Source organism: Manacus vitellinus, unplaced genomic scaffold (genome assembly GCF_001715985.3).
Source record: "Manacus vitellinus isolate BGI_N305 unplaced genomic scaffold, ASM171598v3 scaffold_1_pilon, whole genome shotgun sequence".
NCBI lineage: Eukaryota > Metazoa > Chordata > Aves > Passeriformes > Pipridae > Manacus > Manacus vitellinus.
This window is the reverse complement of record NW_021939396.1, coordinates 34,085,760-34,107,185: the sequence shown is the minus strand read 5'-3', so window position 1 is coordinate 34,107,185 and position 21,426 is coordinate 34,085,760. Positions and strand designations below refer to the sequence as shown.

Sequence of the window (21,426 nt, the reverse complement as noted above, 5' to 3'; positions counted from 1 at the left end):
GCAGTGACTTTGACCTACTTTGCCAGTGCACTTGTGCTTTTTCTGGGGTACTCTGTTTAGATGTTTGACCATACAGCCTTAAATTAGCAACTTGACATTGAAATGCTGATTTACACCTGCAGTCAAATGGATAACACATGTTAAAGACTGATTGTCAGCAGCTTTAATACGTTATCGCTTCATTCTGTGGCATTGTCGCTTGCCTTTATGGGATTTAAGGAAAACATTGTGTGGCATTGTTGGTATGGCTATGGACACAGCTGTGGGGGGCTGACACTGTGTATGGACTTAGTCATTTATCTAAAAGCTGACATCACTTTCAAAAAACCACTGTGAAAGCTTGGATGTTTCAGTGTTGCTGTATATTTTAAGATAGCATTGGAAATAAAGAAGCTTTTTTGATTGCATAAAAAAACAGTTAACATTGAATAACTCGCTCTTCTGACCTTTCACCTTAAGAAAGATTAATGGTTGTTTAGATAAGAACTTCCCCCCCCAACTCAATCAGGGGTCTGATTCAAATAGACAAAGAAAGTCATTTCACCTCTAGGTCACCAGCACAGACCTAGGGTGTCTCACTAGTGACCATTAGTTGTTTATGTGCAAGAGTTGGTGGTCATAATCCATTTTCCAATGGACAGGTTCCTGCCTCATGAAAGCTGTCACTACATGCTTATCCAAGCAGCAGCAAATGGGAATTAACATTAAGAGAGCCTGAACTGCATTTGCCTTACACTGCTGAAACCGCAGAGCCTCTGTAACGCTTGTTTCAGTGGATCAGAGCCTCCCCAGGAAGGGTCAAAGCCATGTCAGTGCTGTGATGTGAGCGGTGGCACTTCGGTGTTCCCTTCCGGAGGGTTGCAGCCTCTGCTCCCGCCTCTGGAGCATGTGGGTCCCGTTCAGATGCACTCACAGTGGCACCATTTGCATTTCAGGCAGTTAGGACATCCTAGAATAACACATCCCACAGCCTTCATGTAGCCATCTCCCGATGTTAGTTGTTGGTGTGGTCAAGCTGGTGTGCTTCATACCTACTGTACTTGTATTTTAAATAGAAGCCCTAAAATTAGGACTCCTCCAATTGGCAAAACTGAGCAGAGAGCTATTGGGCAGATTTTGATAGTAAAGTAACCGTTTGTGACTTCTCATGTCAGAAATTATAACATCACCCACTGTAAAGCACGGTTTGGGGACCTACCCAAAAGAGCCAAGCTAAAATCACCAAAGCGCCAAACGAAGGCAGCACAGGGTCGGCTGATGGGCGTTTAAAGTCTAAGTATGTCCTTCACCAGAGCCAGCTGCATGCACACAGCAAGCAAGGCACTGGGAAAAACTGACATGAGTGCAAACATCTGCATAAAATTGTTCACAGCTGAGACATTGAGCGTGAATATATAACGTGGTTACATGCTAAAGAGAGAGAAAGTTGAAATGCTAGGATCCAGGAGTCTACTAATTTTGGCTGACCAAGTTGAGAGGATATATGAACATCAGACTTCAGGGTGACATCTAAGATCAGAATATGCATTTTAAAAAACATCATAAAAACCTGAAGGATGAGGAATCTACACCTATATAGTTATTAAGGAGAATGTGCCATGTCCATTGCAAAGCCCAAAAAACTCTTTCCTGTTCCCTTTTGGTTTTCTGTCACCCAGGGTTACCTCTGTACAGTACTTTCCTCATACTGGACAGAGCAGCAAAACAGATTACAAGTAGAACTGAATTAATAAAGGTAAATGCTTAAGTGTAAAGGCTAATGGGAGAGAGGAAAAAGACAAGTAAAGATCATCAGTTCTGCGAAAATCAGAGATCTCAGAGGCTGCTGCGTGACTTGTACTGACCTCCATGTAGCTTATGAGATTGAAAATCCTCTCCTATGTATTTGCAGCATTAATTCCTCTTGTTATCTGGGGTGATCTACTTTAATCAGATTCCTACAAACAAGTCGAGTACTTACAACAGAAGATCTTTGACACCCCTTCTTGGCAGCATCAGTAGAGAGGACAAAGACCAAACCAGCAGGGAGATCAGATAAACCATCTCATCTCTGCAAAAACTTTTAGGATAATTGGCATCAGAGGAGGTCCCCTCCCTCCAGATTCATATGTGCATGCTCTATGGCCATGTGATGTAATGGCTGCACAAAAGCTACCTCAAAATTCTCACATTTCAAAGACTGGTGCTCCCATGCTGTTTTAAAACCTCCTCTGTTGCAGTGCCATCTCCTGTGCTACCTGGCTGCTTCACACAGGCCCATAGCTTAAGTCTGGATCAAATGGGGATTCACAAATTTGATCCTCCTTATATGCCCTTAGTGCAGCTTCTATTTCCTGTTTTCTAAGTTTCTGGAACGGGGGTTTCTGAGTGCCAGTAATGATGGTCCTTGTTCTAGTGCTCATTTTCACACAGAACTTGAGCCAGAGGAGGCAATGCCATTTGATACCTTCCAAAGACTTTCATCCCCACAAAGCACATGTGTTGCACGTGGCAAAAGGAGCTTGATGGCTGTGTGAGGACATACTAGAGACATGTAAGGTGACAGCTCAAGTTGCCTTATTATTTAGACTTATCCATTGGAGAAATCCTAAGTATTCTGTGCCTGGTTAGCCAAGCAGTGGATTTTACTGCATATGGTGTGAGACACAGTACGCAGTTAGAGCAAGAGGGCTACCACTGCATAAATCCAGGAACCACAGGACAAGCTTTTATTAACATGCTTGTTTGCCCAAAAAATGGTTATGTTCATAGCAGGAGCCAATAGTCAAAATATTCTAAAGAAAAGAAAACAAGAGTGAAAAAACCCATACAAAAATCCCTGTACTTTATCAGCGGAATAAAGACATCTCTGATCAATTAGCCTGAAAAATTAATAAATCAAGGACAAATGTAATAAAGTTTAGCATTTTAATCAGCTATTGTTGTCACAGCCCAGTTTGGACATATCGCTCCTTTGTTGACATTTTTAATGCTTTCTGTGAATTACCAGTACATGACCAGTATATGAAAGCTTGTTAAGCCTCCACGTGCTCAGCCTGGCTTTAGCTTTAATACTGGCTTAGTGCAATCCCTTCTGCTGGCACAAGCTCTGCGGGACTTGAACCTTGCAGTCCTGGGCATTGTGTTTCTTGATAATCATCATATGAACTTACTCAAGTGTGTTTTACAAGCTTAGGGCAAATTTGTGAATGCCCAATTATCTATATTTAACTTTTTTGAGAGAAGCCAACCAGACTTGTGGGTTTTTTCTTTTGTCAGGATCCTGCAATATCTTCCCGTAACTAGTGGGGGGATGCTCTCAGCCTGGCTTCCATGTCTGGCTGGTATTTTCTTTCCCAACTAGCAGAGAAGTCTGTGCATTAGTCCTTCCAAACTAAAGAGCTCTTGCATCTCTCTCACCTGATCCCCTGTAGTGAATTTAAAGTTCAAAATATTTTTTAAATGCCTCAATCTTATTCCCATTCAGGAAAAATCTGTTACAGCAACTTCTAGCCAGATGCAACTTCAAATGTTACTTTTGACAATTCTTCACTTATTCACAGATCTTTCAACCATGCAGTGCTACTTCAATTTTGAACCAGATTTTCAGTCTCCTACAAGTGGGAGGTGAAATTATCGATAGTGTATCTGTCTCTCTATTCCTTTCATTTAGAGAAAAATAACGCATTGTGTATGAGAAGCTCACTTTCTATTTTGCTTTTTTTTGTTGTTCGTTTTCCTTTTCAGTCATTTGCAGTTGCAATTCTCTGGCCCTAAAATGAAATGAAGCAGTTTTCCTTCCACAAAAAGTGGTGCTGGCACTGCATTACACGGAAGTGTTTTAGAGTAGATGCCTGCAGCATGCATGTGCAGTTTTATCCCATCTTATTTTTAAATGGTTATCTGTGCATCACTCTGGTTCACAATCCCATTCCAAAAATATCTAAGGTTTATCCTTATCATATTCCCCAGCTAACAGTAAGAAATAGGCTCAAGGGGCTCAGTACAGATTAGATTTGCCTCTTATACAACGAGGTACAAGATCCAGGTAGAAGCCAGAGACCTGCCTTGGGAAGAGCTCTGTCCAGGGAATCCCTTGGCAATATTCCTTGCCTATACGGAGAGTACCAAGATGCTTCCCACTAAGTTCACAGGAAGAAAGCTGTGTTGAAAAGGGATTAATTTGTTCACAGAGGCCAGGATAAATAAGGTCTAGAGGTTCTGACACTTATCTTAAATCACTCAAAATTCTAATTACAGTTTTTGTAACCATATTTGACTTTTTTATTCGATTACTTTTAAGTTTATCAGCTCTGACATACTTGGTAAACAGGACAAGCATCTACACTTGTTTCTTCCAAATGTATCTGAACAGACTCAGCCCTTGGGAAAAGCACCTTGCCAACTCCCCAGAGGGACATTTCACCAGTTTATGGGATTTCCTGCCATGTTTACCAGGGTCACTGAGCCTCCTGCTGTTTTCAACAGCTGTTTTTCTCTCAGCCTCAGCAAATATCTCTTCTCCTCCACCTTTATTTCCTTCCTACCCACATTCCCAAGAATCAAATACCTTCCCTGTCCCAGACTTGCAGATAAGGTTAGATGGGTGTTTTGGCAAACACCATATGTCTGTTCTTGTGTCCTGAGTTCTTCTCCTCCTCCTCCTCCTCCTCCTCCTCCTCCTCTTCCTCAGTTGTCCCTCTTCACCTTTGGTCACCCTGTTCTTGCCCCAGCAAACATTTTGATCCTTTGCTGTCAACACTGAGAGTTCAGCTGTTTGGTAAACTGCTATATCACAGCTGGGAATCTGGATTCCACGTTTGCTTGGGAGTCTTCAGTCAAAGATATACCCTGGTGCCAAAACTTCTTTGGGTCTTCTCATGGCTGCAGGGGCACCATGTGAATTAAGTTAATAGCTTATTAATTGTCTTTAGCAATGAGGAAAAAAATTGAGCCTGGTCTCTAGATGTTTTATGTAGTTTGGGGAACAAAACAACGATTCACAAAGTCAAAAATTGTTTGGTTTCCTGCTCCCACCACAGACTGGACTCTTGTTAGGTCAGTAGGGAGCCAAAGGGAGACACCATATGAAATTGTCTGATGTGGCTCTGCGAACAGTTCCTAAGTTGGACATTGTGGAGAGTTATCTCCCTCAAGTCTAAGATTACTGCCTGCTGTTGTTCAGCAGGTAGCATGCAGTCGAGCTCTGTAGTGCAAAGCTTCCTTGTCAGGTGTTATTACACCCATTTTATAGCTAAACCAGGACATTTGCCCGAAATACTTCACAGACAAGTGGAAAAAACATAGCCCAATATGTGCAGTCGTTTTCTTGAAGCCACATTAAGATTTCCTGCAAAACTCTGAGCATTCATAGTGCTCGACTATGCTGTAAGATCTGGAGAAAATAAGGCAGCAAACTCCCTTTCATGACCAGAGGAAAATTCATTCCCAAATGAGGATCCCTGATGAGAGATGCTGTATTTGCTCTCCTAAAGCCTATTTTTCAGCTTGGAAGTGAGGTGAGAGCCTTTTTATCAGCTCCTTGTACAGAGTGACTCATCCCCAGAGCATCCTGTGCCTGTAAAGATGTGTTCAAAGCCTACTTGCCCTGTAACACAGTGAGTACCAACTAGTAGCAACCTCTTGAGTCTCACATCAGTGTCCACATTCCCACCACCCCTTGACAGCATGAAGCACCCAATACTTGTTCTAAAGTTAAACCTCATCTACTATTTGAAAATATCTCTAGGTCATTCCTAGAACTAGGAAACCAATGACTTGGATCCAAAAGTACCCCTCTTCTCATAAGACTATGAATATCTTGAAGGTGAAATAAAGGGTGGGTTAGATTTGTTATAGCCTTTTTTTTTTTTTTATCGACTATTCAGTGTTGGTCTTCATTATTTTTTTTTATTCTTTTGAAAGCTTTAAAGCCTCCTGCATAACCGCGTCTGCCCCATTCACTGCTGAATGGACGGTGCGCTGATCTTTTTCTCGGTGGGTAATGGATTTGGTTTGATTGCTTGACACAGGAACAATAGGGGGGTAAACAATTGCCTTCGCACCCGTGCAGCTCCCCATCTGTTGAGTGTGTGTGCCTTCAGAGGCAGCCGGGCAGGGACAGATGAACGTGCCAGCCGAGCCTGATGTTAATGACATCAGTCATACAAGCAGAACATGTGGCGCAATAAATCAAAAACTAATTGAACTTTTGGTTGATTATATTGCCGTCCCACCGCCCACTTCAAGCATGGCACGGTTTCCTGAGACAATGCCCCCAGCACCACAATGGCTTTGCTACCGCTGGACAGCAGGAGCCTGCCCTGGGAGGTGACAAGAGATAACAGCTTCTCTTCACTCATTGCTTTCCTGAAACAGCGACACCTTCCACTCAACCAAAATGCTTCCAGGCTCAGGATGTGTATTTGACCAGTATTTATTATTTCGAATAAGAAATGTTCATCAATATGACAATGACAGCCCATGTTCACTGGCACTTTCCGTCTGGGACTGTTGGTGGCAGACCTCTATTATAGGAGAAGACAGCTCTTGTTTTTGTGTTAATTAGACACACACGTGGTAGTAATGGAGGCTATTCATTAGACTGATATAATTTAATATCATTATTCACACTTGAAAGTGTTCCTGCTACATCAGTTGCTAGAGCCTGCAAGCCAAAATTTTCTGTCTTAAGTGTCCGTGGCAGCAGTAAGTCACCAGAAGTTGAGGGGGCTGATATTCAGAGGTGGAAAAGAACAATTTCTGATAGGAGCATTAAGGAATGAAAAGCTTTGGCAAGAAGACCCTTTATTGAAGTGCATAAATATGGGATTAGGCCCCAGAACTATCAAGTCATGTGGGAACCCATCTATGACTGAGCCACCTGCCCTCCCTCTGCAACCACGGAAGTGTAGGGGGCATAGAGACCTATGCATATCTGCCTTATGTGCCCTTTCTTAGTCATCTGCATTTGAAATTTTCCTTTGAAATGCCCAGGATTCTGGTACCTTTTCATGAAATTAAAAGGTAAAGCACAAAACACTTTTCTTAATGCCCCTAGAATCAACTCCTCATTATATGGAAGAAGCAAATTTTTATGATAAATGTGTTAAAGTACACAATTAACCCAATTTTCTTAAAAAAGTCCTTGTAGTACTTCTGTAATGTAGTGTTTAGATTAGACTTTAATTATTAGCTATTTATTGCAGAGGATTCTCCACACTGGTAAAAGGAGACATTAAATAAAATGCTCCTATCTGAGTAGAGGCTTAAGTAACAGCTAAATTAAATCTTTGTGTTAATAATATTCATAGAAAGCCAGATGGGAGCAGAAAATGTTGCAATGAAGAATATGGAATGAGATGAGATCACAGCATCAGTCTGTCCTTTGTAGATCTGGACAATGATCACAGAGCCAGATTGGATTAGTGAAACCTATTTACCAGAAGTTCAGAGCGGTTGCATGAAGCTGAAAGGCAGTCAGTAGGGAGACGTGGAAAATGCACCAGATTTACAGCTGCAGCGACGAGAATTTAGAAGTTTTCACCACTGTGATTTCATCCAAATGTGAGTACATCAAAATGCAACAACCACTACGGTGTTGTCTTTTGGAGGGATGGGATGTTTAGCAATGGGGAAATCTTTGAAATGAGCAGCTCCTCTGCTCTGCCGTGCCCTGCTCTGCCTGCAGCCCAGCACTCGCCGCCGCTTTCACGAGCTAATCCGTGCAGGTGCTTCGACATTGTGGCTGTGTAAAATCTTTGCACCGACAAAATTGGGAGATCTGAAATCGGTGTTGCTATACCTATGAGGTAACTGCTAAAGTGACAGCTTGCAACTGTGTGGCTATTCTGCGTAATAGAAAAGAGAATGAAGTTCTGTGAGCAGTTAGCAGCTCAGATGAAGTGGGTGAACTGCATGAATGTTGAATTTAAGTCTGCTGGCTCAATAAGTGGACCATTTCCAAAGCCATACCCTGGAAATGAATGCATGATTAACATTAATTGCTTCTAATGAAGAGTAAGAACCGGACAAAGCCCAGCCTGCATTTGATTGAACAAATTAGTTTAAATTCAATGGCTGCATATTTCAGCAACAAGAAAGCAGGGAAAAGCAGGGAAAACAAATTCTGGGACCAGATCAGATCTTTACTTGAAAGCTGCGAGCATGAGTTCTCAGCTGCTTAATTTTGCAATATAAGTGGAAATGACAAAGTGAAACATCACTGTAATTCTATTTGTTGCCCGAAAGCTGGGCTGTACATACAAACATTCTTTTGCAGGCAAATCCAGATACATCGTCTGCAGGGATTAATTCTTCCCTTCCTTCTCTCCCACTCTCTGCATAGATTCGTGTTTGCAGGGACAGCCCCGCAGCCCCACTGTTTGCACTGCTGCCATTGTGTTCCCCCACAAGTGGGTCACTTCTGGCTACCTCTGTGATTCACTCTTCTTTCAATGGCTATTCAAGTAACTTCATGTTTGCTGGTGCTGTGACTTCCCTTTCATGCCTTGCCTTTCTTCAGCCCCTGTAAGCCTTTTGCCACTTGTTCTGGTGGACAACAGGCAGTAAGTTCGACTGTGGATCCAATGTACTCTGAAAATATGCAAATTTATTAGTTAGGCACATTTATGTGTTCTTCCTTGTGCACCAGCCTGGGTAGCTATAACAGCACAAAAGCACTTGCTTCTGATAGAAATCTCTGTGAACTGTGCTCCTCACACTGTCTGGTAAAATACATAAAATACCAGAGAGACAAGAAGATAATTAATTACTTGCATCACTAAACTTTTTTGCACTTGAGTGTTTCATTTGTGAGCAATTAGTTTAGTCCTCACACAATGAAATTCCAGAATTAAAGGTGATTGAAGCAGCTTCAAAAACAATTTACAAGATATTGCCAGGGAAGAAAAAAAAATCAAGCCATCTTTATTATGTTTGTCTAGCTTTCATCCCACACTCCTGTGGTTTAAAATATAAAATGTGTTCTGCAGGAGAAGACAGTAAGGATCCCTGAGGATATCATACCATGCAAAACAGACTGTAATTGAACTGACAGCTTAGCACACTCTCAAGCTCTAAACAGGCAGATAACTTACTTGTGATGAGTCCAGTGTGGAAGTGCTCTGTGCTGCAGTGAACCACTCTCAGGGACCCTGGGCAAGACTGTTCACCTCCCATATTCCTGTCATGTTTCACTATCGGCAGAGAACAGGCCAAAACTTTTTCTCCAGTGTGGTCCTAATGCTCAGTACTTATACCCTCACTGAGGTATGGAGGGCTGGCTGTTAGACATACTCAAACTGTCTAGGAGGGGTGACTTTGATCTCACTGCCAGCTCTGCTTGTACTGGAGCCCTGGAAAGCCCAGTTACTCCTGCCATCTGAGGAGAGCTGTTTGGCTGCAGTAACCAGCAGCCTTCAATGACCTCCAGCTGCTTACACAGCTTCAAAACTCTGCAAAGAGTAATACATAGCAGCAATAAGCATTGTAACTCCTGGAGTTAAATGTGTGCCAATGTAAAGGAAAGCTCACCTGGGGAGCAGGAGTCACCCATCATCCCATAACAAACCTTCCTGGCTCTTCAAAGCCTTTGGATTATACATGGAGCCTGAATAGGAAACCCCCATTCACATGCCTTGCCCCAAGGCTCAGCCTTTAGAACTGGAGTTAATTCTCCACATTTGGCAGGTTTTTGCAGGCCTGTTCACTGGCTGCTAAATCCTGTAGCTCCTGTAGCCTGAAAACAGAGGAGGGTAATACATGATGAGAGGGAGAGCTGGAAGTATCACAGAGCCTTTCAGGCCAGTTTCAATTCTAGCTCAAACAACAGATGTTTAAATAATCTTCACTTTGTCCAATAAAACCCTCATCCGAAACCACTCACTTCAGTCCAGCCAAAAACTTGGCTTATGGACCTGGCATTTTGTGTATCTATTGCCTAGTGGTTCTATGATTTTGGTGTTTTCATGGGCCTAAGAAATAAAAAAGAGAAACAGAGTTTAAGCAAAATGCCCCAAGTTAGAGAACCGAATGGGTCATTTTGAGGATTGAAAAAGAAAATATTAGGCTTAGTGCAAATGTTATGCTTTGGACATCATGCAGTAAAAGTGAAATGATGTCCTGAGGGAGTTTGAGCTTATTGATAAAATCCCTAACTAGATAAAATTCTAGAACTCTCCAAGATAACGTTTAGACTAGTCATTTCCTTCTGAAATATTGGCAGGTGGGAGGTCAGATCAAAACTGAGGAAAGAGAAGGGTTCCTCCAGGAAGCCTATGGAAGAGTTGCAGAAACTTGGCTGTTGCCCTGAGCCCATGGATGTCTGTATTGTGTAGCTAGAGCATGACCTCTGAGACAACATTAAAAAAGGAGTTTTTTGGGAGTTATTTCAGCTGGAATCTTCCTTAAAGGCATGTGTCCACCTCCACTACGGGCTGACCACGTTCCTGTTCTTCTTTTTGCAGCATGTAGTCCTGCCCGAAGACGAGCCAAAACTACGCAGCACATCCTAACAAAGAACGTAAGAAAAGTCTCCTTTTCTATCCCTCTTTTTTTTTTTTTTCTTTAGTTCTAGTTGACTACACTTATCCTAAAACATGTTGTGGTTAAATGGGAAGCAGATGTTTCAGGGCAAACAAATGCATCGGTGTCTGATGTAGGGAGTGGGGGGGGGGGAAACAGAAAGGAGAGTTTCTGAAAAGCTGCAGTTTATGTACAGAAGTGTTTTGAAACAAACAATAAAATAAATGTGGTCTTGCTGTGCACAGTCAAAAGGAACATAGCAGCTTATCAACAGGGACCATCTGAGGGAATCACAGGCTTAATTCTTATCCATAAAGCCTTAATAATAGTGCCAGGGGGACAGGCAAGAATCAAAAGTAAACAAATCATAGCAATACATATATGTGCTAATCAAGGAGCCAGTATCCCAGGGAATTTGGGAGAAAAGCAATCTCAACCCAAAGGGATGACTGATAGAGCCATCCACTGGAGGATGCTTGTCCCTTGGCCCCAGCAATGTTTGCCTGCCCTTGACTCACCTGCAGTGCACCAGCACAGAGGGCACACATGGAGCTTTCCACTCCCTGTAGCTGAGGTACCCCCCAAATTAAAATAACTGAACATTTTTCATTCTCTGAGAAAATGTTTTCTAAGTTCCAGTGCTTTGGCACATGGTGTGAGGTTTCTTGCCTTCAGAGGCAGTTTTTCCTCCTTAAATCCACTTGACCCATTCACAATTCCTTTCACAATCCTTTTAACTGATTTGCAGGAATGACAGTCTCTTTCTCTTCTGCATATCCAAGCACTTTTTATAGGGTTTGAGACTCTTCTGCCACAGCATTTCTTCTCACCACAGACCTGTCTCCTCTCTAGCACTTTGTTGAAATATTTTGCTCCTTGGCCTTTCTTTTTTCCATGCTCTATCCTACTGCACAGCCCCGTCATCAATTGTAGAGAGCCTCTTCTTTGCATTCCCAATTCCCTGATCTCCCTACAGAAGTGTAGGTCCTCCTGCTTACCGCCCTCACTCCCGTTCCGTCTTTTGATTATTAATGCACATCACAGGATCCCAGAATGTCACAGGAGGCCCAAAGTGGTTCCCAGGCTGAGTCAATAACATACCTGTCAATTTTGGGTAGACACGATATATATGTGTATTTTTACAAATGGTAAAAAGTCCTATTTTTGTCCTGTAACTCAGGCTCAGGTTTCAAAATGACTCTTCAAATGTGGATGAAAGTCAGAGTGCTGGAGTGTTACTCAAACTAAGCCATTTTGAGATACCCCATTTTTATTTCCTTATGCCTTTTATTTCCATTATGCCTTTGATATCTTCTGTTTTCCATGCAATATAAAAACAAAAGTCCAAACTAAAAGTAAACTATTCTCACTTGATGAAACAGTATGCACAGATAACTTATCTCTTTTTTTTTGACAAAATTTTTCATAAAACTATTTAGCTGAAAACTTTCAGCTAAGCTTTCATTGAAATCAAGGGCAACTCTATGTCTGCGATGATGTTCCAAATCCCAGCAGATAGTTGTTGTTTCTACTAAATGGAAGCATCTAATATTTCATTTGGATTGGATCAGCTGCTGTGGCAGCACTATACTCATAAAGGCCTAAGAAAATGAGATAAGAAAGTCCCTGTTTTGTTGCTGTATTTTAAGAGGATTGGTTTTCTCCTTTGGGGCTTTCCTGACCCCAATTAAGGATGTCCTTTGATTGGCTCTTAGTCATGATGCAGGCAGCATCATATTAGCAGTGGAGCACCAAGCCCGAGGAATGGTCTGCAGCTCCAGCAAAGAAAACAAGGATGGCTCTCAAACCAAAGGATTGGTGCAGTCAACTCTAAGGTTTGTGCATTCCCCTTCATCAGTGGGATGCAGCTGCTTACAGCTCATACACAAGCATTCAAATAAATTGCATGTACTGGAATAGACATGCCTGTGAGGAAGTTGTGATTGCCAATTTCTAGACCCACAGAAAAGTAGCAGAATGATTATTTATTTTTCACTTTTACATCTGCACCTGTAGTCAGTGCTGTAGAAATGCCTCAGCTAACATGAAATCTCCTGCTCTGGCAATTGCAGTGGATGCACAACTTTAATCCTCAGCAAGACAAAAATAGCAACCAATGTGGACATCTGCCAGACCTTTTTTTTCACAGCAGAAATACTCAAGTAGTGTAACAGTAAGTGGTTTAACATTCAAATGACTTTACTTTTGGGGGTGTAACTTCCATCACATTCAAGAACCCATCCCAAATGCACAAACATGACTGTGGAAGGGTGAACGAAGGGGGGAAACACCTTCTCTTTTTCAGCTGAGTGTTTAAAGAACGTCTTTATTTGCAGTTCCTGTTGCCCTATTAAAAGATATTTCCAATGATAGTAGATCATTCACTTATCTTCCCTTGCTCTTCTAGCCCCCAAATCCCTTGGGTAGAACTGTCTGGACAGTACCTGGCTACTTTGCATGAAAGTGGTAAATCCCTCTGTGGATGCTAGAGCTACCACATTAAAAATCAGCTCAATATTAGACCATCAAAAAGAGCTTAACTCTACAAATCCAGCATTTGCTCCACTAACAAGCACTTAGTTGTTCAGCCTCTAACCTTCAAAGTTTTATCCAAAGCCATATATTTAATTGTCACCTTTTCTGGATGGTTGTTGGTTTGCTGGTGAGATTTTGGGTCCAGCATCGGGGTGGCTGGAACAGCATCTGTGCCACTCTGCAACCCTCCTGTGTCTTTCATGCCCCTTCCCCCTCAGCACAGCTAATTCCAGCAGTGGGTATGCCAGGCCTCCATGCTATCATGTGCACGGCAAAGTCCATTAAAAGACACTTTGCTGAGCTCTGAATTCAGAGGCAATGTCCTGCAAACAGACTGAGCCGGTTAAGGGACTTACAGGTTCTAAAACCAGTAGGTTTTTAGAGAGCAACTTGCTAGTTCTACACAGTCTGGCTGACTCTGCCATTCACACAGATTTAAATCTCCTGGTTTGTCTAGAAAAGAAAAGTGACTCCCAGCTGATCCTTCTGCCTTACCCTAGGTACCCTAGAGAAATGTCAGCTCCACTTTAGATCAAAACCGTGCTGCAGCAGGTTTAGTTTCCTGACCTAGATAAGTCTTAACATATTACAGCAATGAGTGAGGTAGCCAAAGTCACAGTGAAATCTTGAATTAAGAGATAAGGAACTTCCAAAGTGTGCTACAGCCAAACACTGCAAAGACGTTCACTATCGACGTTGAACTGTTGTCTCCAGCTGTAATGGAAAATGGTACTGTAACTTATTTATACAGATTCTGCTGCTTGGAGGCATTTTGGCATTACTGGTATCACAGGTAACGAGGAATCTTGCAAACAATAACCATGTGCCTAAACAATTCCTGCCATTAATCAAGTTAAAAATCCTGCTTCCTTTCCCCATACCATATTTCATTCTTTGCAACACGTAGGCAGAATGTTACAAGTCCATGATGGTTTACACTGATTGAATAAGCCACTTTCAGGATTAGAATTAGGTGCAGCCAGCATCCTACTTACCAAAAACGCTCTTTCCATGACAATGCAAAATAAGTGACCTCGGGTGTCTCAGTAGCATAGGGTTGATGATATTTTCTGTCACACACCAATAAAGTCTGAGTTTGACCAAGAGCACTGGGCATATTTCCAGAGACGATGGGAAGAGCTAAGCTTTGTGGAATTCCTTGAAAGCTTGATTCACATGAGGCAGGTTCCAAGGGCTGTCATGAGAGACCCCTGCCAGCCACAGTCTCATCATATTTGTACTGAAGACAGGTGTCTCCACTGATGTCATTGTGGTGAAGGGGATGATGCCTCTGATAAGCAGCTTGCAAGGTTCAGGTGGTCAGGGTATGTGTGGACGCAGGAGCCTGCAGCCTGTGAGGAGCTGCTGCAGAGGGATGGGGAGGGGCTGGAACTGGTCCAGGGGCAGCTGGGAGAGAGCCAATGCCAACAGCTTCAGCAGCAACACAAGGCCTCTCACAACCAGTATCACTCGTTTCTGAGTTATCAGAGTAATGCTGAGGCTCAACTCTATTCAGCAGCACCAGATTCATGGTCAGTAGAGCTGGGAACCAGCCGCAGCTGACCTTAGTGTGTGCTTATCTTCAGACACCAATAGTCCCTTTGACTTTAACTTACCACTGGGCACGTCCTTTTGTAGCTTACAAGTGGGGACTGTGTTCGGCTGTGTGTCAAAGTCCACAGAATTAGGAGAAAACCCCTCTTAGACCTTAGATTAGGCTTTGGTTGCCTTACCAGCCTTTTCCAGCAGTATTTCTGCCTACTGTTGGGCAGTTTCTGCTCCTCTTCCTGCTGGTCAGTAGGATTTAGACAATACAGCCTCCTCCAGACTCCTGGGGATACATGGAGACAAAAGAGTTAAAAGTGGTCAAGTTGGGGTTTTTCTTCTTTCCTGTTTTGCAAAGCATTGGTTTGTATACATTTTTATGTCTGCGTAAAAAATCACATGCTCAGAATATTGCAGATTAATGGCAAACTGAATTAAAACTTAATTAGAGGAAATGGACAATTTGGCATGAGGGGCCATGCTTAAATCCAGTCTTGCTTTTATCATGAGTGTAAGTAAGTAAGTCCAAAAGACAGGGGAGACCATGAGGAAATAGCAGTTGTAATTCTCATTGTGTAAGTTTGATCGATTGCCCAAGATGTGACACAGTAAAAAATTAAATTTGAGCTGTCTAACAGGCATATCCTACTCAGTGAAGCTTGAAAAAGACCATATTTCAATCTCCTGAGGAGAATACAGAAAGGTGTAAGTAAGTAGCTGGGTCCCAGAGAGACTCCACAGGATTTTCCCATATTTTTATATGTCTCATGCACAGAGGCTAGAGCCAAACAAAACAAATCCCACAAATCCCAGAGCCCCCACCTGACAAAATCCGCTTTGGATGACAGTAAAGCAGTGGGAAGAGCAAACTGCCTTTCAGCTCCCCCATGACCTCAACAGACCACCTAATGCCCAAAGCCCAAAATGTAACGGGATGGTTTTGTCTCCTCCCTGCAGGTGGTGGCCATCTCTGACCGCCGGCCCCAGCAGGGTGACCTGCTGCAGGTGCTGTACAGCGAGGACGAGGCGCGGGGCCTGGGCGGGCAGAGGGGGCCCCGCCCCGCCAAGGGCACGGCCCAGCACGGTAAGTCCACAGAAGGGGCTTTTTTCCTCCACAGCTTTAGGACATTTTTAGATATTGCAGCCTTCCGGTTTGCAGCGGAGCGGGCGCTTTATTATGTACCTGGAGGATAATTCCGTGCTTAAAATATCTAGTGGAATTAATGAGATAATGACTGTGGCATTGCTCAATTTATTTGGAGTCATAAACTCACTTTATTCAGTCATAAACACTCCTTGACAATATTTTAGAATGATAAATTGTGAATTACTGCATTTGCCTGAGTCATCTTATTATATAAGATCCCTGTTCAGTTGCTTAGAACTTGCCAGAACATAATAATTTGAGATGAAATTTCAGATTTTGGATGTCAGCCACAGACCTGAATTTTTTTCAACTAAAACTTCTTCAGCATATTTGTGAGAACTCATGAAGGAAAAATAGAGCTTGCCAATACAAAACCAAGGAGATGAGTAAACATAAACAGAGTGGTCATTCAGCTCCTTCAACACTGGTGTGTTATGTTTGGAAGATCAAAGCTGGAGCAGGGCTGTGCAGTTTGGCAAGGGATGGCCTTTTAATCAAAACCATGTGTTTTGCTCTCCTTTGGAAAACCACCCAGTTGCAGTCAAGTCATAAGCCTTTAAAAAAATCCCATATGGCATGTATTTGGTAGACAAAATGGGCATTTGGCTGTTAAAACATGCAAAATTATTAAAGCAGGTGCATGAAGGTGCATATTCCTCACATCACCGGTCTGCAACTGCATTGCACATAAGCCATCCCATCAGGAACATAGGCCAGACAGGAGTGGGGCCTGGGAAACTGGGAAGGAAGAAACTGAGTTTGGGACCATAGGGAAAGATCTCAAACCAGGACCAGAGCCAAGATGTGTCTGAACAAAGAACTGGAGCCTCAGGGCTGGAGCAGGGAGAGGAGGAGGAGTGGCTGGGACTGGCTGCAGGGTAAAGGGTGGCAGAGAGCCAGAGAGGGAGAAAGGAGGGCCTTCTGGTCTCTGCTGTGAGGGGAAATGAGTAAAGGATGACAGAGAGGTGCAAAAAAAGCGAAAAGCTGTAGAAATCCAAAAAGAAGAACAGAAAAGGGGGAAACAGGTCTCATAGGAGGGGAAAGGGAAGTGAGTGGGCAGAACTTAGAAACTAGGTTTAAATTAGAACAAAAAACATAAAAGAGCACTGATGAGGCCATCAGCATGTTTATTGCTAGCATCAGGAATCCCACACAAATAACAAAGCGTAAGGACAGTCCATTTCAGTGTACGGGAAGGCAATTCTGGAAGTGGAATTCACAATACACCCAGCCACTACTGTCCTGAGGGGAGCACCTACAAACCTGAAGCCATGAGGCCTTACTTTTGTTCAGATATTTTGCTAAAAGTTTGCCAGAACATTTTCTGTATCTAGTAAGAAGAGGGACAGGCTGAAGGGAAGAATCAGACAATATAAGAGCAAATAAAACCAAATAAAAGAAAAAATATGGACATTAGCTGAAGTACTGATGCCTGGAGCTACTTGCTGAATACTGTTAGTACCTAATATGCAAGATGAGAGGAGGTAATTTCATTAACTTTGACGTGAGGGATACAGTAAGCTACCTAATGGAATTACTAGAGGGGGCGGAGCAGGAAGCAAGAAGCTGGTTAAGACATTTGTCATGCTCAAATATTGCCCCCAGAAGGAAAAGACAGTTCTGATTGCTAAGTCATGCTGGAGACAGCACTATAAGAAGCACCTTGACTATTTCCAAATTTGCTTTCATTATTTGTATTCCATTGGTCACAGCAGTAGAAATGGTCCACATTCCCCCAGCCAAGTGGGAGGATTTGGCTCCATGAAAAAAATCTTGCATCCCTCACTCATTTATTTCCTTGGCACAGCTAGCAGGAATGTCAGTGAGCATTTATCCATGGATAAGTTACTGGCTGAGCACTCACTTGAAACTGAAGAGTAACCTCCAGAGTTGAGGACAGCAGAGAGGTCTCACTCAGCCACGAGCTGACAGAAATATTAAATCCCTCTCTGTGATGAGGTGGACATAACACACATCTCTGCCCAGGTTAAAATAACTCCCTAGAGCAATGCAGAAATGAGAGAATTATCTCCTAGGCAGGACAGACCTGCAATGGGGGCTCCAGGATGCACAAAAACTGGGTTGCCCAACCTCTGCTGGGGAGCAGCAGATGGGACCACTCTTTGCATGTAAAGACATGTGAATGTTCCCGGAGGGGAATGCCTCCCACTTAGCTTGGTCTGCTAAGGACAGTTCACCATCTCATTTGAAAAGTCTAGGAGCAAGCAGTTGAGAGACTTTCCAGAATGACTTAAGTAATTCCACAATCACTTATTTTGACATCACAGATGGTCATAGTAAAGAAAACTCTGTGCTTTTGCTATAATCAAAGCTAGTGGAATTATAATCTGTATCTGGGCTCTGTCCATATCTGAGTTTATACTGCATGAAAAGAGGCTTTTCATACAAGATATGCCAAAGGGATAATTACAGATAATGCCATGTCTCTTATGCTTTGCAGTGGGAATTAATGAACGAGAGTCATCCAAGTCCTATAGTCACCTGTTGGATGGAAAGTCTTTGGTAAGTAAATACAGCAGGACCAACTGACCAACTACCATTGTCTGATGCATCTTAAACTGTTGTACCTTTCAGTTTGTCCCACAGTAACAACATGACAGTCTGTTGCAATACATGTGGATTTCACAGTCTTTGTTAAACCTTTGAGACATAATTTTGCCATAGGATCCTTAGCTGGGAGCAGAGACTGGCTCAGGACAACTACCCCTCAGGGGACCAGGAAGGGTGTTGGGACAGAAGGAGACAGGCTCCTGTTCTGAATGCTCAGCAACCTGCAAGAGCTGGGAGGAATTAGCCTCTTGTTTCTCAGGGAATTTCACAAATCGGGAAAAAACTAATTTCTAAAGTGCAACAGGCATCAAATAATTTGCATTCTGCAGAATGCCAACTTGACATGATAATCACGTGAGTCAGAAATGTCAAAAAAGTGTTGATGAGAAAATCTTCATACTAAACCCTTGAATTTGTATTTTAATGGACAGAAAAAATATTTTGGTTAAAAATGACTCGTGTTTACTAAAACATTCTCCCTCCTTTCTTTGTCTTACAAAAAACCCCAATTTTCAAATCCCTACATTTAAAAAATATAGGTTTTTCAAAGAGAAAAAAAATCTTCTGAAAAGTTTCTGGCCAACACTGGACCATACTATCAAAACTTTAGGTTTCAAGGCTCTTTTGGATGGCTGCAACATACTTGCTAGCTGAAAGCTGGGCTACACTTGGGAAAAACAACAGTACAATATTGAAGGATGGTCAAAATTAGTGGTATTCAGTGTAATGAAACTAATTGAACTTACCAGTAATTACCATGGTTAAATTGCAAAGGATGCCTGCAAAAGTGATTTCAAAATCTCCAAGTCTTGGGATACTTGAAAAGCACACTTAAACGTATCCAGTCTCAGAATAATCCCAGGAGAAATAGCCCTAGACAGCTTAAAGGTCAGTTATGGTAGTGACAATAACATGAAGAAATTTTTTGGTATTGCCAGTAAAATCAATATATGCTTATTGCCTGAAATTATGAGATCACAGCACAGTTTTTGACTTTTTTTTTATTTCTGGGCAACTAACATTTTAATTTACTGTCTTGGAGGATATGCTAGTCTCACTGACCCATTTATGGGATAAAGTGACTCAGTTCTGGCAGGCAATTTAGGTTCAAATAAGACCAGGAGGGAGTCGACAATCGGGCACTTGTGGGGCCGTGGCAGAACTGGAATATAACCAGGGCTCCCCACGCCATAGAGAAGCACCCAACAAAACAGGGAAACATTTCACAATGCTCAAGGGATGATGATGGCTGAGACATCTGCTTCCCAGGTAGCCACAGAGGTTGCCTGTGAGGAGCTGCAAGAGGCAGGCTGCTCAGTCTGCACAAAGCCTTACTGCCTCAGGAAGCTAAATGTAATAACTGGGGAGTAAAAAGTTCTGCAAGCCTCCCTCTTTCGATGGGAGGTGTAACTTGCTCATACAAGTCATGTGCTGACCTCACTGAGAACATTCACGAGAGCAGTTGGTATTTGTGTGGTTGAGAGTTGGGCAGTCAAATCCCTAACCTGCTTTCTCTTGTTGAGAGATTTACAGTATTTATTGATTTTGTTAAAACAGCCTCTTTCCTCAGATGAACCTGTGTCCCTATTCATCACTGGCATTTCCTAATGATGTCCTTTTTCCTCTCACAGATTTCTCCATCTCCAGTTGCCCATATCACAGTGAAAACTGTGACTGTCACAGGCTCTCCCACACGTGACTGCACTTCTACAGAGGAGTAAGTTCATTCCCATCCCTCCAGCCAAGCCATGCCTCTTGCTTCCCAAAGGCAGGGAGAGATTGGTAAAGGATATGCTGACTATATCATTAGCCACAGCCACTTATACAGCTGCCTCAGTACCCATTACAACTTTTATCACTGGAAAAAAAGTCATCTTAATTCAAAATATAAATATTTTCAAGTATTTTCCCTCTAAGAAGTCTACCATATTTGCCCTGAGGTAGCTTAGAAAAAATGATTAACTAAAAAAAACCCATAAATTAACTAAAAAATTACCTAAAAAAAAGCACAAACCTTTAATGTTAATATTATGCTTAAACCTTAAGCATAATTAAGGAACAGCTTGACCACAGTACAAATGCACTCATCAGCAGGCAGTTAACTCAGACATGGATCTATGTGATATTTGAGGTGCTACCATTGCCACAGTAAGAAGCTGATTGCCACAGTGCCATCGCACTCTGTACAGAGACACGTAAATCCCCCTCAGCTAGTGGAGTTCACCCCTCCCAGGTGCTGCCACATGGTCCCCGGGACTTTGGTGGAAGGGCCCAGCTCTCTCCTTTGACAACTTACCAGCTTCTTGTTGGGCGACAAGTGCTAGACAGGATGCACTTAGTAGTGGTCCCACTTGTAGCCCATCCCCTTGTGTGAGTGTCTACTCTGATAGCAAGGGAACAGGGGCACCAAGTGGAAGGGTGGCAGCTGCAGCATCCAAGCCCACTGTCCTGCACAGCCCCTGCTCATTCCAGACTTGCCAGTCCCAGGGACAGGCCAGCGCGGACATATCTGGTTGAAACAACGAGACAGCTTTTGGTTTTAAATGGCTGGTCTCCATAAGCAGGGAAGAAGGGCCATGGAGATGCACTCTGTACACATCTGTGCTTTATTTGCCAGCCACAGGCACCGCTGGAGAAAGACAACAGAGTATGACCTGGCCCTGCCACCAGGAGCAGAAGCTTCCCTGCCACTGACAGGAGGCAACCTGTGCGGGACACCCAGCCTCCTAAGGAAGATGTGGATGAAGCACAAGAAGAAGTCAGAGTACCTGGGGGCAACAAACAGTGCCTTTGAGGCGGACTGATGAGGCTCAGCATCACTTGGAAAGGCAGAAGGTCCTTTAGCCAAGGTGCTTTACAGAACAGACACAGCACAGCTCATCCAGGAAAACAATATCCTTTTTATTACTTCATGCCATTGCCTCAAAACAGTGGGAGAAAGGCTAAGATAAAAGTGAACATGATGCAACTCACTGGTCTTTCTTTGTTGCATTATACTAAATTCCCAAGTATCCCACTAGATTTACATCTTGATTCAAAGATGCTGAAACTACTGCTGACCCATTCACCATTTTCTATGTCCTGTCTGAATCAGCTCAGACTTACAACAAGAAAAGCCTACCAAG

General features: G+C 42.8%; 1 protein-coding gene across 1 annotated transcript; it reads left to right on the top strand.

Annotated features, from left to right (window-relative positions):
* Nucleotides 1-5,908: 5,908 nt before the first annotated feature.
* On the top strand, nt 5,909-21,251 carry VXN (vexin). Its single transcript, XM_008932197.3, has 7 exons — nt 5,909-5,976; nt 7,293-7,545; nt 10,446-10,501; nt 15,541-15,667; nt 18,192-18,253; nt 19,933-20,018; nt 20,919-21,251. Exons 2-7 carry the CDS (start codon nt 7,479-7,481, stop codon nt 21,103-21,105), a joined length of 585 nt encoding a protein of 194 aa, XP_008930445.3. The 5' UTR covers nt 5,909-5,976; nt 7,293-7,478; the 3' UTR covers nt 21,106-21,251.
* Nucleotides 21,252-21,426: the final 175 nt, after the last annotated feature.